Source organism: Echiichthys vipera, assembly GCF_963691815.1.
Source record: "Echiichthys vipera genome assembly, chromosome: 3".
Lineage (NCBI taxonomy): Eukaryota > Metazoa > Chordata > Actinopteri > Perciformes > Trachinidae > Echiichthys > Echiichthys vipera.
In genome coordinates this window covers 2,909,736-2,927,979 of record NC_139828.1, presented here as the reverse complement: position 1 = coordinate 2,927,979, position 18,244 = coordinate 2,909,736, and the positions used below count along the sequence as shown (strand labels likewise).

The 18,244-nt window shown below is 46.9% G+C and overlaps 2 protein-coding genes across 3 annotated transcripts; both read left to right on the top strand.

Annotated features, from left to right (window-relative positions):
• The first annotated feature begins 730 nt into the window (after positions 1–730).
• Positions 731–3,268, top strand: LOC310966610 (uncharacterized protein). Its single transcript, XM_083940386.1, has 5 exons — positions 731–828; positions 1,629–1,739; positions 1,842–2,000; positions 2,087–2,203; positions 2,534–3,268. Exons 1-5 carry the CDS (start codon positions 780–782, stop codon positions 2,806–2,808), a joined length of 711 nt encoding a protein of 236 aa, XP_083796512.1. The 5' UTR covers positions 731–779; the 3' UTR covers positions 2,809–3,268.
• Positions 3,269–8,956: 5,688 nt separating this feature from the next.
• Positions 8,957–16,820, top strand: LOC310966609 (uncharacterized protein). 2 transcript variants are annotated; one of them, XM_083940384.1, is made up of 5 exons: positions 8,957–9,084; positions 11,410–11,520; positions 11,623–11,790; positions 11,885–12,001; positions 13,116–16,820. In XM_083940384.1, the coding sequence occupies exons 1-5, from the start codon at positions 9,036–9,038 to the stop codon at positions 16,349–16,351; spliced, it is 3,681 nt and encodes a 1,226-aa protein (XP_083796510.1). In that variant the 5' UTR covers positions 8,957–9,035; the 3' UTR covers positions 16,352–16,820. The 2 variants fall into 2 exon arrangements, with proteins under 2 accessions (XP_083796510.1, XP_083796511.1); XM_083940385.1 differs by lacking the exons at positions 8,957–9,084; positions 11,410–11,520; positions 11,623–11,790.
• The last annotated feature ends 1,424 nt before the right edge of the window (positions 16,821–18,244 follow it).

The following is an 18,244-nucleotide window of genomic DNA, read 5'->3' as shown; positions in this document are numbered from 1 at the left end:
ATTATTCTCTAAACAGAGTGTGTTTATCAGGCCTAAGTCCCCAGTACACGGTGACCTCGTCCTGTTATTCACTTTCTCAATCATGTTTACTTCCACACATGCTAAATCATTTTTATTTAACTTTGATATCTACACAGTGATTAATAACAAACACCATTACTCCACTGTTTATTGACATAGAAAGTATCTGTTTGCTGCTTTTTCAGTGTTGTGAATATCAAGTACAGATTAAAGAGGTGCAAACATGACCCGGTGATCAACCTTTAAATGGCAAAACGATGTCATTAACCTCTTTAAAATCAACAAATTAAAATAATTAAAAGATGGAAAACAAACCCTTTATATAATCAGTCTATTTATGAGCTAGAGAGAGCATTTGTGCTGCACCTGTGGTTTCCTTTGTTGTCGCAGGTGTTTATACTAAACGCCAGCTTTCATCAAGACAAGATGCAGAGTCAGTAAAGACGAACTGGACGACTACGAAACCGAGCGAAAGGCTTTTAAAGAAGTAGAAGAGAGTACGAGACAATGTTAAAAAATGACATGATAAAAGATGAAATGTAGAAAAAGGTTTATTTATACTTTACTCCCTAAGTCAACAATAAATAAGGGTGTGTTGAAAAAAAAACAGTGTGTCGGAATGGGATCACACCCAAATGACGTTTCTACATCATTGTTTATTACATTTACCGCTCCAGCATATAAAGTGTAACTCTGCAGATAAGGTTCAGTATCGCCACCGCAGAGGGAAACAAATCAGTTCTTACCTGTTCATCACGATGAAGCTGATCCTTTCTCTGACCCTCATCTGGGCTCTCTCCAGCACAGGTAACTCTACTTACTCTTACAATGTAGTTTCTGCAGCTCCTGAAGAGTAATTTAGAACTTTTAAGATGCGTCTAATTTTACCAGAATTGTTTTGTTTTTTTATCTTACTGTTAATAACACCGGATGCTTTGACTAAGAGTAGGTTTATATGTTACAGTTCAGCAGCAGTCTAAAGAAAAGTACATGACATTCAAAATATGTGTTTATATAATGGATACGTTTGAGGGCGACTGTGGCTCAGTTGGTAGAGCGAGTAGGCCAATGTCTGGAGGGTCGACGGCCCTGCTCTGCCCTACTTGTGTCATGGTCGTTGTGTCCTTGGGCAAGACACCTCACCTACCTTCCCTCGTGTGAATGTGTATGACTGCTGTATGTTTGAGGAGGTGGTCGGAGGGGTCGGAGGGGCCGTAGGCGCTTATTGGCTGCCACGCTTCCGTAAGTCTGCCCCAGGGCAGCTGTGACTACTGCGTAGTTTACCACCACTGTGTGTGGCTGTGTGAATAAATGGACTTTGTAAAGCGCCTTGAGCAATGAGAAAGGCGCTATATAAATCAAAGACATAATAATAATACGTTACAATACTTATGCAATATAAATGCCTAGTCTCGTGACAGAATAGATGTGCAGAAGTAAAGAGTCTGGTGGTGCATACGACACCTAAACCCTTTTAAACCACTGAAACTTCACGTCGTTTAAAATGATTTTACATAAGAAGAAGAGTTTCCAGCTTTTACAGAGACATGTGATTTAATATTTGAGGTGTGATCGTCAGTCTTTGGCTGTTTTTCTCTCCATTGCAGCCGGAGCACTTCAGTGTCAAACGTGCACAGATCTGACGGATCAGCTGTGTTCAAGCACAACACTACAAACATGTTCAACAGAGACGATGTGTATCACAGCTTCCATTCTAGGTATTTATTCATTCAAGTCATCTTGTAATTTTCAGTGAAACACATTAGCTGTAAAAATGTGCTCTCCATCAACATTAATAAACTGCACTTTTGATTTTGTAGCTGGAACCACAGAACAGCAGATCTTCAAGGCGTGTGCACCTTCCGACCTGTGTCCAGCCCCAGGCACTCAGACATTTTCCGTAAACTTGGGTGTTCAGGGTGCAGTCGCAACGGCTAAGTGCTGCATCACAGATAACTGCAACGAAGAAACTCTACCTTGTAAGTACAGCTGAATAAGTAGCATGTTAAAGTGACTCTTAAATTTGGTCTATTCCTCAAATCAATGTGTTTGTTTTCTGTTTCAGTCCCTGCTGCTCAAGCAGCTAACAGTCTACAGTGTTACACGTGTAACCCCCTCACCTCTCAATGCACCGTTCCCTTACAATGTCAGGGGGTGGAGGACCGCTGCTTTAAATCGACTGGTGAGTCTTTTTCATACAAAGTAAACAAAATGTGTTTTACCAGTACCCAGTAGAGGAAAGTAATGAAGTACATTTACACTAAATACCTTGCTTAGGGAGACCGTTGCTAAATCTGGATGGTTAACATGAGTGAACGCACATACAAAGGTGTTGGAGTCCAAAGCCTGAAAGTGTGAAGAGAAAGATTGTGAATGAATGCGACTGTGGAGAGAGTCTTTTGAAATTCGTTCTTCGTTTAACAGCATTAAGCGGAACGTCGTGTTTCATAGGATATCATACAACCTCGTTGATGAGACTACGTTGAGTGAAAACGATTTTTTATTTCTACAGTTTCAACGAGTGGGTCCGGTACTTCTTCAGCCTTTGGTTGTGCATCTGCAAACCTGTGTGCAGCTGCTGCCGGCCTGGGGAGCCTGCCTTTCTTGGAAAGTGTTGGCACCATCAGCAGTGGACCAACTTGCTGTGAGACCAGTCTTTGTAATACTGCTGCAACAACCGCCGCCCCGAAAACTGCAGCCCCAACTACAAATGCCAGTGATGCCTTCGGTATCAATCTGGGTATGATCCATCTGCTGCTCGGACTCCTCATCTTTACGCTCTTTTAAAACAAGGGAGCTGAGGAAAAGCCCTAATGAAGTTACCAGAAGGACTCTGAATTACCTTGTTAGGACCTTAGTTATGTGTGACATGTTCTGAGTTTGTTTCCTGTTTTATTTTGAAGTTCTCTCCTCTTGTGCCCTGTGTTGCTTTACTTCCTGTCTGAGATTGTCTGCCCTGCCCGTGTTTAGTTGTGTGTTCATTTGTGTGTTTATTTGCCGTCTCCAGCTTTGTCTTGTCCGTGATAAGTCTTGTCTTTAGGTTCCCTGGCCCCCGTGTTCATTGTTTGTCATCGGTTTTCCTGGTTTGAAGCCTTGTTTGTTTCCTCCTGTCTGTTTTGAGTAGAGTTAATCAGTTATTTCTTTAAGTTCTCATTGTTTTCTGCGTGTGGGTCCTCCAATATGCTTCACCCATGACAATACTGTTTATGTCATAACCTGTTTAATAAAGCTATTCTGATGTATGAGACCTTGGGTGTTTTTTATAAAAGGCTGATCTCAATATAAAGAAATGCATTCCCAAGACTTGCAGAAAGAGTGATGGCATTTTCTCAAACCACCAAATGAGCTTTTTATCAAGAGTCTGATCACCAGAAAAATGTTGCCGTTGCACGTTTCTGCCAACCAAAAGGTTAAAAAGGGTCTAAATACGGTGGCACCGCTCAAAACCAAAAGGAAGAAGAAGAATTACTACATTAATCCCGCAAGGGGAAATTCAATTTTTTCACTCTGTTATTATACATGTTACAAACACAGGCTGGAAATACACACACATGCACAAACAGGACCTATATACATGCAATTAATGGAGAGATGTCAGATGTTGCAGTCCCTCTACCGCACCGATCTACCGGTCAATCTTGGTTCCTACCCTCACCTGTGGTCATGAAAGCTGGGTCATGACCCAAAGAACGAGGTCGCGGGTACAAGCGGCCGAAATGTGTTTCCTCAGGAGGGGGTCTGGAGTCTCCCTTAGAGAGAGGGGGAGAAGTTCAGCATCCATGAGGAACTCGGAGTAGAGCCGCTGCTCCTTTGCGTTGAAAGGAGCCAGTTGAGGTGGTTCAGGATCATCTAGTAAGGATGAACCCTGGGCGCCTCCCTAGGGAGGTGTTCCAGGCACATCCAGCTGGGAGGAGGCCTCAGGGAAGACCCAGGACCAGGTGGAGGGATTAGATCTCCACACTGGCCTGGGAACGCCTCGGGATCCCCCAGTTAGAGCTGGTTAATGTGGCCCGGGAAAGGGAAGTTTGGGAACCCCTGCAGATTTGGTCGATGAAAAGATTCAAAAACAGTCGACAAGACGCACAAAAACTCCGAGGTCTACGGAAAGATCTGGAAACAAAGCCACGCATCGCCATGACGTCATCAATCCGTGTGACGTGTTACGGCGTGATGACGTATAGGCAGCGAGAAGCATTCTCCGAGGCCCAGGTAGTGTGAGTACAAACGGGCCTGGAGGGGGGGACAAGGACCCTAAAGCACGGGGCACGTTACAGGACGGACACAATGTGGGAGTGCGCCCTTAGTGCTGATGCTTATAAAGTATCTCTCCTGGTGCTTCTGGACTTGAGTTCAACATTTGATACTACTGACCACGAAACTCTGAACATGTGTCAGAGAAACATGATATAACTTCTGGAACTGAGCAGGGGGAAAAAATACCCATGATGTGATTTGGTATCGAAAACATTTGGAGATTTCTGCAGGAGTTTGATTTTTCAGCGATTGGAAACTGCTCAGAAACTGAAATGTCTCCTATGGGGACAAGACTTCATCACACATGAAGACAACTGGGTTCATTCAATTCAATTCAATTCAATGTTATTTACAGTGCCAAATCATAACTAAAGTTATCTCAGGACACTTTACAGAGTAGGTAAAGACCACACTCTATGACTTATTTATGATTTACAGAGACCCAACAATTCCCCCGTAGAGTACGGTGGCGTTGAAAACCTTCACTATAACAGACAGGAACGACAGACAGACCCAGCTCTGTGGAGGACGGACATCTGTCTGCACCGGAGAGAGGAAGAGAAGGAGAGAGAGAGAGAGAGAAAAGACGGACAAATGGACAGAGAGACAAAGACAGACGCAAAGACAGACACAGACACACTTCCAGTAACTATAGTTATATCTATAGTAATGTGAATATGACTTATATGTTATGGCAGTTAATACAGCAGCATAGTAGAAACAAGAGTCTCATCCTTCCAATCAGACCCAATTTATGACATTCTCGACTGTTTTTGGACTCGTGTGCAGAGATATTCAAATGCACCATTTTGTAATAGGCCAAAATAACACATTTGTACCACATGAGAAAAACAGTTTTATGCCCAAACCTCATGTGACAATCATTAAGTGGGCGTGTCTGTAAATGTGAGATTTTCTCCGGTACCCATAGAAACCATTTTCATTCAGATATTTGGAGGTCAGGGGTCAAGGGACCCCTTTGAAATTGGCCGTGCCTGTTTTTCCCATGCCAAAATTGAGTCTAATGTAATGGTAAAATTAGATGTGATGCTTGTTGCAAGGTAAAATAACTAATAACCATGTTTGCTTAAGACTATGTTTGTGCAACATCCTGTGGAACAAACGAGCATGTAGCATGAAGCATGAGCACGTAGCATGACCTTTTGACTTGTACTTATGAAACTGTGACTTTATGAACTCTTTTTGCACTTCTCCAGCACCAGGCACATCTTCTGAGAAAGCACACGCAGAGGCGTCCTGTTCCGCTAGATGTCTGCTAGCATAGCTCCTCTCTAAGGTGTTATGTTGGGCGCATGATCATCTTAAGTGCACTTCACATAGACACCAATGTATTATAATCCTATAAAAACGCCTTGTTCGTGTATTCTGTGCGCCATAACCTGACATTTGCCTGTGCACGTGTTAGCGGATGACGCCCCGCGGTATACGTGGTAAATAAAGGCTCGTGTTTGCATCAAGGTCTCAGGAAGTTCTGTTACAAAGAAGATGATTTCTCGTTGAAGAACCAGTGGAAACAGTAAACTTGACCAGGCTAGAAAAGTTTCCACTACACTAACTTTGGAACATTATTTCACCATGTGGCACAAAATGGTTGGTAACAGTGTCTTCCAAATGGATAGATACCAACATCTTCCTTTAACATCAACAACAGCCTCTTAAACACAGTAACCTCAGCCAAGATTGACCCTGGTGCTCCAATGGTTCCCAGATTTTAGGGTTGTCCTGTGAAGCTCCACGCTCCCCCTATAGACGCCTCCAGGAGAAGCATTGCTGCATGTGAAAAAAGAGTCAGTGTCCGTTTTGGCTAAAGACTAGTTTCAAAATGTAACTGACTAAAGGATTATTAGTTCACACAACTGTTAATGTTGTTAAAGTTTCAAGGGCTTTCAAGTTTAAGATCATTAAATGCAACTTGGAGAGCGTAAAAGGAAAGTTGCAGGTTCTCCGCAGCAGTCGGCAGTGTAATATTGTATCATCTGCATAGAAATGTGCATAACATTCAGTTAAAAATGGAATAATATTATTAATATAAACTGTAAAAAGAACTGGGGCTGCAAGATGGCATGGTTGTAAGCACTGCCACATCACAACAAGAGGGTTCCAGGTTCCAGCTGGGGCCCTTCTGTGTGGAGTTTGCATGTTGTCCCCGTGTCTGCGTGGGTTTTCTCCGGGTTCTCCGGTTTCCTCCCACAGTCCAAAGACGTGCAGGTGTTCGGTTCATTGATGACTCTAAATCACCCGTAGGTGTGAATGGTTGTCTGTCTCTGTTCGTCTCTATGTGTCCTGTGATAGACTGGCGTCCTGTCCAGGGTGGATCCCGCCTCACGCCCAATGTCAGCTGGGGATTGGCTCCAGCCCCCCGCGACCCCGACAGGGACAAGAGGCTGAAGATGAATGAATGAAAAGTTTCAAAATGTTGAGTTCTGAATTATTCACGGTCAAAACTCATCACGACTCCTGATGGAAATATCAAAGGGATCCATCTGATACTGAATTAATTCTGGTTCTCTTTGCACAGGTTAAAAACAACGTTTGCCTTCATACAAATGCACGTTTCACTGTCTTCTGCTACAACCAGCCTCAATCACCAATATCTTGTGTCGTCTTTAGTTTTGTTTATAACCTGTTGTTCAGAAAGTACCTGAGAAAAGTCAACACCGGATCAAAGATGTGTCCTTAAACCACATCTGTGTTGCTATCAGGATGAGTCACATTCTCAGTGCGTGACAGTTGATCATAATTGGTAGGTAAGGTAAACAGGGAAGCGAGATATGACTAAATCAGTACCAGATTTAACTTTCAATAGAAAACAATGCAGTCTACGCAGCGGCATCGGTAAATGGCGTGTACAGACAGGTGGCCAGTTTGACAACATTCCCAATGATGAAAAAACAAGAAGCGTGAAAGAAGCCAGCTTAGCATTGTGGTTAGATCCTGTGAGCACGGCCATTCTTCACACAGTGTGTCAGGTTGTTTCCTCCCTGTCAGAACAATGATGCTGGCGTTTGTTTTTGCATCGAGGGGATCTTGATCTGATGCATGACTCAAAACAACGAAGAAGTTACACATGGAAAAGTAACCGCATCTACTGCTGTTTAGTCAAACGTATAAAATGTCTTCTTATGTGACAATGGAGATATTTCCTCCGCCACAAGATAATGTTTCCAGCTTGGTATCTCAGTTTGGTTTATTTAGTTTGTGTGTTACATGAATATAACTGCTCATCACATCTCTCATACATGTGAGGGTCTGATAGAAATCGGTTATGGAAACAGATTAATGAAAAAACATACAAAATCATGAGAACATGTAAAGGTGCTCTACTCAAAATACTGAAATACAGGGGCCTGGGATCGCCTCGACACAGCAACATGCAACCTGGGCGGTGTTGCAGTCGCTCTTCCTTACCCGATCTACCGGTCAATCTTGGTTCCTACCCTCACCTGTGGTCATGAAAGCTGGGTCAGGACCCAAAGAACCAGGTACATGCGGCCGAAACGTGTTTCCTCAGGAGGAGGGCTGGAGTCTCCCTTAGAGAGAGGGGGAGAAGTTCAGCATCCGTGAGGAACTCGGAGTAGAGCCGCTGCTCCTTTGTTTTGAAAGGAGCCAGTTGAGGTGGTTCAGGATCATCTGGTAAGGATGAACCCTGGGCGCCTCCCTAGGGAGGTGTTCCAGACACGTCCAGCTGGGAGGAGGCCTCGGGGAAGACCCAGGACCAGGTGGAGAGATTAGATCTCCACACTGGCCTGGGAACGCCTCAGGATCCCCCAGTTAGAGCTGGTTAATGTGGCCCGGGAAAGGGAAGTTTGGGGTCCCCTGCTGGAGCTGCTGCCCCCACGACCCGACCCCAGATAAGAGGCTGAAGATGAGATGAGATGTTGCAAGAGCGCCCTGACCGTCACACACAGCAAACAACAGAGAAACTCAGAATACAACACACACTGAGGGAGTGTGACTTCATTTTGTGCTCAGGACGCCATTTCTCCACTGTGCATTTACATAGGAAGTACAGTCCCTTTAATTAAAGATGTGCAAACTCCATCATGACCCGGAGATCAACTATTAAATTCCAAATTGATATCATTAACCTCTTTAAAATCAGGCCAATTATAAATGACCAAAAGATGGAAAACAAACCCTTTATATAATTAATCTACTTTTAGAGCTAGAGAGAGCATTTGTGCTGCATTCACGTGGCGCCTGAAGGTTCAGAAAGATCACTTTGTGACTTCTTTGACTCTGTGATACAGAGCACATGCTTTGGCAGAGGTCTGCTCTCTCCGACTGCACCTGTGGTTTCCATTGTTATCGCAGGTGTTTACACTAGATGCCAGCTTTCATCAAGACAAGATACAGAGTTAGAAAAGACGAACTGGACAACTACGAAACTGAGCGAAAGGCTTTTTATAGAAGCAGAAGAGAGTATGAGACGAGATAAGCACATCCAAAGAAGTAAATGACTCTCATTAAGATGTAATAATAAACAATGAAGTGTTTATACTTGATCATCTGAGTGAACTCTGCCAAATTAATAAAAAAACAGGGTGTGGGAAGGTGCGCTAACATGACGACGGTTCCATGTCAGAAAACAGGTGTGTCCGATCACACCCAGATGATGTGTTCATGGATGAATGTGTAGTATGGTTATTAACACCTCTACAGTATATAAAGTGTAGCGCTGCTGATAAGGTTCAGTATCACCACCGCAGAGGGAAATCAGTTCTTACCTGTTCATCACGATGAATCTGATCCTTTCTCTGACCCTCCTCTGGGCTCTCTCCACCACAGGTAACTCTACTTACACACTGACACTGTAGCTTCTGCAGCTCCTGGAGAGTCATTTAAACACTTTTAAGATGCATTTAATATTACAAGAGCTGTTTATCTTACTGTTAATATCAACGGATGATTCGATTGAGAGTAGGTTGTTGTGGGAATTTTGGATATTTGTGATTCATAATCCTGGTTTTGTCAGGTCAGACGCAGCTCAGTGTCTCCTGTGTCTCCCCCTTCTTAATGGATAATGCAAATACCTGCCTCATGATGGTATAATGGCATATTTGTGCATGTGGACCCTGTGTTAGAGACCTGTTAGTGTGATGAGAGAGGTTCAAAGTGTTCAGAATTGAAATGTCTAAGGCAGGGATGTCAAAGTCAAATCCATCAGAGGGCCAAAAAAACAAATCTGCTACGAGCCGAGGGCCGGACTGGTTCAATGTTTATTAAAACATATTAAAATGATGCATATCACCTATTGAACCAAGACCTAACACAGTTTACCGTATTTTATTTAATGATTAAATGAATAATCACATATTTTTGTACGGCTCTGTCAGTGATTTTCCAACAGGCAAACAGACAAAAACAAACGTGTCCTGTACATTAAATGAATAAAGCAAGATTTTCTTATGACTTTAGTTATTTAGAGGAAAACATTTTCAACAGGCAAACAGCAAAAAATTAAATAAAACATGTCCCTTAATATCAAGATAAAGACACAGCTTTGTGAACATGAGCTTGAAACACGCTGTTCTCATCGTCCACCTTCCCTTTAGCCGTTATTGGGGGGGGTGCTGAGAGTTGACATTTGCCCTGAAGGCTGATGAATAATGAAGCCGAGACGGCCCCCTTGCGGCGCTGCAGTGAGTTCGCGGGCTAACCTTGCATTGTGGGTAATGTAGTTTTGGTGCGTGAACAACACCAGCACGCGGCCTTGACTTTGACACCCATGGTCTAAGGCAGGGGTGTCGAACTGATCCAGTAAAGGGACCGTGTGGCTGCAGGTTTTCATTCCAACCAAGCAAGAACACACCTGACTCGACTTACTCCATCACCTGAACTGTCTTCACACAGTTGATTTGTTGGACCAGGTGTGTTTTTGATTGGTTGGAATGAAAACCTGCAACCACAGCGACTCTTTACTGGATCAGTTTGACACCCATGGTCTAAGGCATGTTTTTGTTTGGTCTAAAGACGTCACCCCACCCAGGCTTAGCGCGTCTCTTCACCTAAAAGACTGTGCACGATTTGGCACATCGTCATTCCTGCTAGACTCTGAGCCTTGTGAGGACGCAGGGATGAACGTACTTTTGTCTGCAGAGGAAAAATGCTTTGGCAAAATAAGCCACGGAGAAAAAGCTGATCCTGTTTGTCGATCTTTTATTGAAGAATCCATTTCCACAACAAGGTTCACATGCTACAGTTCAGCAGCGGTGTAAAGAAGTAGAAAACAGCTCAAAACATTAAGATTTAAAGACAGAACAAGAGAATTTAGCGCGTGACGTTCAAAATATACTGTTTTATTTTTTGGATACGTTACAATACTTAGGTGATATTCGTGCCAAGACTTGGTCGTGAGAGAATAGATGTGCAGAAGTAAAGAATCTGGAGGTGCATACGCCACCGAAACCCGTTTAAACCACTGAAACATCACGTCGTTTAACCCTCCTGTTCTCCTAAGGGTCAATTTGACCCCATTTAATGTTTAACATCTCTAAATAATGTCATTTTTTTTTGTTCTTTTGCTTTATATTTATGACTTTTCCTCATTTTATGGGGACGACTCATGAAAAACCTAAAATTATCATGATTATATATATTTTTTATTGTTCTTATCGTACATGTACTTGTGGCATCGGTGTTCCTTTTGGTCAGTTTGATCATCTGGATGATTTAATCATTATTATTATTGTTTATTTTACAATTCAAATATTATATGAGGTCAAATTCATGCTGCTGTCCTTGATAACGGACGTTACTTTCATTCCAGATGTTACAAATAACACAAAATAGCACTTAAAATAACAGACTTACTTTAAAACACACACACAGAAATCCCTCCATGCAGTTTAACATCAGTGATATTTTTCATTCTGTTAAATAAAAACATAAAGTACCCGACTTAACTTGAGTCACACATTGATTATGATCATTTTCCAGATGTTTAACGGTCAAATTGAGCCCAAGAATAAATGGTGTTAGTGAAATTTGAGGGCAACAGAAGGATTAAAATGATTTTACACAAGAAGAAGAGTTTCCAGCTTTTACAGAGACATGTGATTTAATATTGGAGGTGTGATCGTCAGTCTTTGGCTGTTTTTCTCTCCATTGCAGCCGGAGCACTTCAGTGTCAAACGTGCACAGATCCGGAAGATCAGCTGTGTTCAATCACAGCACTACAAACATGTCCACCAGGGACGAGGTGTATCACAGCTTCCATTCTAGGTATTTATTCATTCAAGTCATCTTGTTATTTTCAGTGAAACACATTAGCTGTAAAAATGTGCTCTCCATCAACATTAATAACCTGCACTTTTGATTTTGTAGCCACTTCAGCTGGAACCACAGCGCAGCAGATCTTCAAGGCGTGTGCATCTTCCGACCTGTGTCCAGTCGCAGGCACTCAGACGTTTTCCGCTGACTTGGGTGTTCAGGGTGCAGTCGCAACGGCTAAGTGCTGCAACACGGATAACTGCAACGAAGAAACTCTACCTTGTAAGTACAGCTGTATAAGTAGCATGTTTAAGACATTTTGTGACTTTTAAATTTGGTCTATTCCTCGAATCAATTTGTTTGCTTTCTGTTTCAGTCCCTGCTGCTCAAGCAGATAACACTCTACAGTGTTTCACGTGTGACCCCCTCACCTCTCAATGCACCGTGTCATTACAATGTCAGGGGGTGGAGGACCAATGCTTTGAATCCACTGGTGAGTCTTTATCATAAATACGTAACATAATGTGTTTTACTACTTTAAAGTATTTCAGTTGAGGTGGTTCAGGATCATCTGGTAAGGATGAACCCAGGGCGCCTCCCTAGGGAGGTGTTCCAGGCACGTCCAGCTGGGAGGTGGCCTCGGGGAAGACCCAGGACCAGGTGGAGAGGTTAGATCTCCACACTGGCCTGGGAACGCCTCAGGATCCCCCAGTTAGAGCTGGTTAATGTGGCCCGGGAAAGGGAAGTTTGGGGTCCCGTGCTAAAGCTGCTGCCCCCGAGACCCGACCCCGGATAAGCGGATGAAGATGAGATGATGAGGGATGAAGTATTTCAAAAAAGTACTGTGAGATCTGGGAAATCGACCCGTAGATGAAAGTAATGAAGTACATTTATTAAACTGAAATTAACAAATATACATAACTTCATATTTCTAATCCACTACATTGTATTTAGCAGCAAATATTAGTACAGCACATTTAGTATATAGCATTAAAAGACTCTTAAAGGGAGAGCAATTTTACTTTAAGTACATGTTTAATCGAGTATTTATTCCTGAAGTGTCAACAATAGCTGTAAGGCTCCTCTAAGTCGCTGTTCATACCTAAACGTACAAAAACTCATTCACGTTATTCACATGTAATCTACATATCATTGCAGGAATTATGTCCTGAGCAAAGGCGTAAACCATATGACATAGGCTCCCCAAAAAAATAGGTCTTTCTCTCGGGGGACCGCGTTTGTGCCCTGGACGTAGTTGACCGAGCAACTGTCGTTTCCCCGCGTCTTAGCTAGCTAGCTTAGTTACTGTGGTTCCTGAACTTAACCATCACGTTTGACGTACCCGTCACCATTTCAATCAGGACCCTCCTTTTTAGGGTCAAAAATGAGTTGATTACATGTTGCACTATAAAGTGAGTTGTGATGAGTCTTTTGCGATAGACTCCATTGTCACACAGTACATTTAGGGGGTAGTGATGGTATGATTACTTAAGGGAGACCGAGGCGGAGTCTTTCTTACTAAATGTTCCTAAGCATTATTTAGTAGTATCATACGAAGCTGTTGTTGATGTAAATACGTTGAGTAAATCAATTACTTTTCTCTACAGTAACGAGTGGGTCCACTACTTCTCCAGCCTTTGGTTGTGCATCTACCAACCTGTGTCAAGCTGCTACCGCCCTTGGGAGCCTGCCTTTCATGCAAAATGTTGGTACCATCAGCAGTGGACCAACCTGTTGTGGGACCAGTTTATGTAATACTGCCGCCCCAACAACCGCTTCCCCAACTACTGCCGCCCCAACAACCGCTTCCCCAACTACTGCCGCCCCAACAACCGCTTCCCCAACTACTGCCGCCCCAACAACCGCTTCCCCAACTACTGCCGCCCCAACTACTGCCGCCCCGACAACTGCCGCCCCCACTACTGCCGCTCAAACAACTGCCGCCCCAACAACTGCTGCCCCAACTACTGCTGCCCCAACTACTGCCGCCCAAACAACCGCTGCCCCAACAACTGCCGCCCCAACTACTGCCGGCCAAACAACCGCTGCCCCAACAACTGCCGCCCAAACTTCTGCTGCCCCAACTCCTGCCGCCCAAACAACCGCTGCCCCAACAACTGCCGCCCCAACTACTGCCGGCCAAACAACCGCTGCCCCAACAACTGCCGCCCCAACTACTGCCGCCCAAACAACCGCTGCCCCAACTACTGCCGCTGAAACAACTGCCGCCCCAACTACTGCCGCCCCAACAACCGCCGCCCAAACTACCGCCGCGCCAACTACTGCTGCCCAAACAACTGCCGGCCCAACTACTGCCGGCCAAACAACTGCCGCCCCAACAACTGCTGCCCAAACAACTGCCGCCCCAACTAATGCCGCCCAAACAACTGCCTCCCCGACTACTGCCGCCCCGACTACCGCCGCCCCAACTACCGCCGCCCCAACTACCGCCGCCCCAACAACTGCCGCCCCAACAACTGCCGCCCCAACAACTGCTGCCCAAACAACTGCCGCCCCAACTAATGCCGCCCAAACGACTGCCTCCCCGACTACTGCCGCCCCAACTACCGCCGCCCCAACTACCGCCGCCCCAACAACCGCCGCCCCAACTACCGCCGCCCCAACTACTGCCGCCCCAACTACTGCTGCCCCAACAACTGCAGCCCCAACTACTGCCGCCCCAACAACTGCCGCCCAACCTACTGCCTCCCAAACAACTGCCACCCCAACAACTGCAGCCGCAACAACCGCCGCTGCAGCTGCAACAACCGCCACAGCAGCAACAACCCCCGCAGCAGCATCAACCTCCGCAGCAGCAACAACCGCTGCTGGAGCCGCAACAACTGCAGCTGCAGCCGCAACAACCGCCGCTGGAGCAGCAACAACCGCCGCAGCAGCAACAACCGCCGCAGCAGCAACAACCGCTGCAGCAGCAACAACCGCCCCTGGAGCCGCAACAACCGCTTCTGGAGCTGGAACAACCGCTGCTGGAGCTGGAACAACCGCCCCCGGAGCTGCAACAACCGCAGCAGCAGCTGCAACAACTGCCACTGGAGCCGCAACAACCGCTGCTGGAGCTGCAACAACCGCAGCAGCAGCCGCAACAACCGCCCCTGGAGCTGCAACAACTGCCCCTGGAGCTGCAACAACCGCCCCTGGAGCTGCAACAACTGCCCCTGGAGCTGCAACAACCGCCCCTGGAGCTGCAACAACTGCCCCTGGAGCTGCAACAGCCGCCCCTGGAGCCCCAACAACCGCCCCTGGAGCTGCAACAAACGCCCCTGGAGCCGCAACAACAGCCGCTGGAGCTGCAACAAACGCCCCTGGAGCCGCAACAACCGCCCCTGGAGCTGCAACAAACGCCCCTGGAGCTGCAACAACCGCCCCTGGAGCCCCAACTAACGCCCCTGGAGCTGCAACAACCGCCCCTGGAGCTGCAACAAACGCCCCTGGAGCTGCAACAACCGCCCCTGGAGCTGCAACAAACGCCCCTGGAGCTGCAACAACCGCCCCTGGAGCTGCAACAAATGCCCCTGGAGCCGCAACAACCGCCCCTGGAGCTGCAACAGCCGCCCCTGGAGCCCAGACAACCGCCTCTGGAGCTGCAACAAACGCCCCTGGAGCCCCAACAACTGCAGCTGGAGCCGCAACTAACGCCCCTGGAGCTGCAACAACCGCCCCTGGAGCTGCAACAAACGCCCCTGGAGCTGCAACAACCGCCCCTGGAGCTGCAACAAATGCCCCTGGAGCCGCAACAACCGCCCCTGGAGCTGCAACAGCCGCCCCTGGAGCCCCAACAACCGCCTCTGGAGCTGCAACCAACGCCCCTGGAGCCCCAACAACCGCAGCTGGAGCCGCAACTAACGCCCCTGGAGCCCCAACAACCGCAGCTGGAGCTGCAACAAACGCCCCTGGAGCTGCAACAACCGCAGCTGGAGCTGCAACAAACGCCCCTGGAGCTGCAACAACCGCCCCTGGAGCTGCAACAAACGCCCCTGGAGCTGCAACAACCGCCCCTGGAGCTGCAACAAATGCCCCTGGAGCCGCAACAACCGCCCCTGGAGCTGCAACAGCCGCCCCTGGAGCCCAGACAACCGCCTCTGGAGCTGCAACAAACGCCCCTGGAGCCCCAACAACTGCAGCTGGAGCCGCAACTAACGCCCCTGGAGCTGCAACAACCGCCCCTGGAGCTGCAACAAACGCCCCTGGAGCTGCAACAACCGCCCCTGGAGCTGCAACAAATGCCCCTGGAGCCGCAACAACCGCCCCTGGAGCTGCAACAGCCGCCCCTGGAGCCCCAACAACCGCCTCTGGAGCTGCAACAAACGCCCCTGGAGCTGCAACAACCGCAGCTGGAGCTGCAACAAATGCCCCTGGAGCCGCAACAACCGCCGCTGGAGCTGCAACAGCCGCCCCTGGAGCCGCAACAACCGCCTCTGGAGCTGCAACAAACGCCCCTGGAGCCGCAACAACCGCCGCTGGAGCTGCAACAAATGCCCCTGGAGCTGCAACAACCGCCGCTGGAGCTGCAACAGCCGCCCCTGGAGCAGCAACAACCGCCTCTGGAGCTGCAACAGCCGCCCCTGGAGCCCCAACAACCGCAGCTGGAGCTGCAACAGCCGCCCCTGGAGCTGCAACAACCGCCTCTGGAGCTGCAACAGCCGCCCCTGGAGCCGCAACAACCGCCTCTGGAGCTGCAACAAATGCCCCTGGAGCCCCAACAACCGCAGCTGGAGCTGCAACAAACGCCCCTGGAGCCGCAACAACCGCCAGTGGGGCCTCCAGTATCAGACTCTCTATGATCCATCTGCTGCTTGGAGTTCTTATCTTTACCATCGGTTAGAATATAGAAAAAGCTTTGGATGAAGGACCCAGAAAATTCAAATGTTGTAATTGGTTGAAACTGAGGTGGGACAAGGAGGCAGCAATGTCCTCGATGTCCATGTACGTGATGGAACTGTTGTTTTACTCGCTAGCATCTGAAATAACAATTTCTTGTCACATGTCACATTAGACATCATACAAGGGATAACCCTAAATCTGGTTCTATTGAGGTTCTATTTTCAGAGCTTTTCAGTTCCCTGAAAATAAAGCAAACTAATGAAATAGATCGTCTACAAATATAAGTTGTTCTATGAACTAAATGTTTCATTTAACAAGGTATTTGTCATGTGTTGCATATTGCTCGATTACATTAATTTACCCTTTCTATAGTTATATATGTATATTTATTATTTTTGTATCATGTTGCAGTATTTGCATGTAATGTGATGTCATACTGTATATGTCATAACCTGTCTATAAAACGTTTGTGACGCATGTTTGTCGCTCATTTGTGGTGAATCCAAAATGCCAGCAGTGATAAGTGTGTGAAGCCAATTTTATACGCGTTTTTTGTCCTGAACGGTTCAGAGATAACACAAAAATGGTACATCCAGGCACGTCCAGCTGGAAGGAGGCCACGAGGAAGACCCAAGACCAGGTGGAGAGATTAGATCTCCACACTGGCCTGGGAACGCCTCAGGATCCCCCAGTTAGAGCTGGTTAATGTGGCCCGGGACAGGGAAGGGCCCACTCACACTGTCCTTCCGCACCGGGCCAAAACAGGTTTTTCAGGTCAAGCCTAGTGCGTTTGACCAGTGTGAGTAAAACCGTTCCGCGCATAACTGCGGCCAGCTTGCCGTCCACGGCTCGTTTGGGAGAGGTGGGCTTTAGTAAAGCACTTTTGCACATGTACGAGCACGAGCGTGCGCACGTGTACGAGCACGAGGCCTACGGCGGTTCTGAGGTCATTTCCTGTGCGCCTGTTGGGACGTAGAAAAAAGAAGGAGGGACCATGCGCGGACATTTCAAACAATGGCGGTGAAAGGTTCACGTTGGTGTGATGCGGAGGTGGAGTGTTTACTGCAGATTTGGTCGATGAAAAGATTCAAAAACAGTCGACAAGACGCACAAAAACTCCGAGGTCTACGGAAAGATTTGGAAACAAAGCCACGCATCGCCATGACGTCATCAATGCGTGTGACGTGTTACGGCGTGATGACGTATAGGCAGCAAGAAGCATTCTCCGAGGCCCAGGTAGTGTGAGTACAAACGGGCCTGGAGGGGGGACAAGGACCCTAAAGCACGGGGCGCGGTGAGGAAGGACAGTGTGAGTGTGCCCTAAGTTTGGGGTCCCCTGCTAAAGCTGCTGCCCCTGCGACCCGACCCCGGATAAACAGTTGAAGATGAGATATTCAATGTTCTGCATTGTTTAATATGCTGGGGCAGGTTGTTCCATAAGGAGCCAGTATAGGAATGGGCTCATATACCAAACCCTGCTAGAACCCTGAACCCTTCACTACACTGTAGTGACTAAACATGAGGCCAAAGCCACAGCAATATTCTACCTATAGTTCGTTGTACATGAATACGCAACTCACATAACGAGTAAAACCTGACCTAACCTTAAGGCTTCATAGCTAGCTAGATTCTTACATGGTGCTGACACAATGCTGTGTGTACTGAGTAGTGTATGGTGTCACTGTGTGGCCTGCACATTTTTAAAATCTGGGCTGAAGGGGAAGAAATGTTGTCTCAGAAAAACAAAATCAGTGGTCTGCAGTCTACTCACTGCACCTAGTATTGGCTCAGCCTGCTTCGCACCTCGACCGGAGTGGTTCCAAAAAAAAAGCACCAGGTACTACACGAAACTTTAGCCATACCCTGCAGTGGTAAATGGACTTATACTTATAAA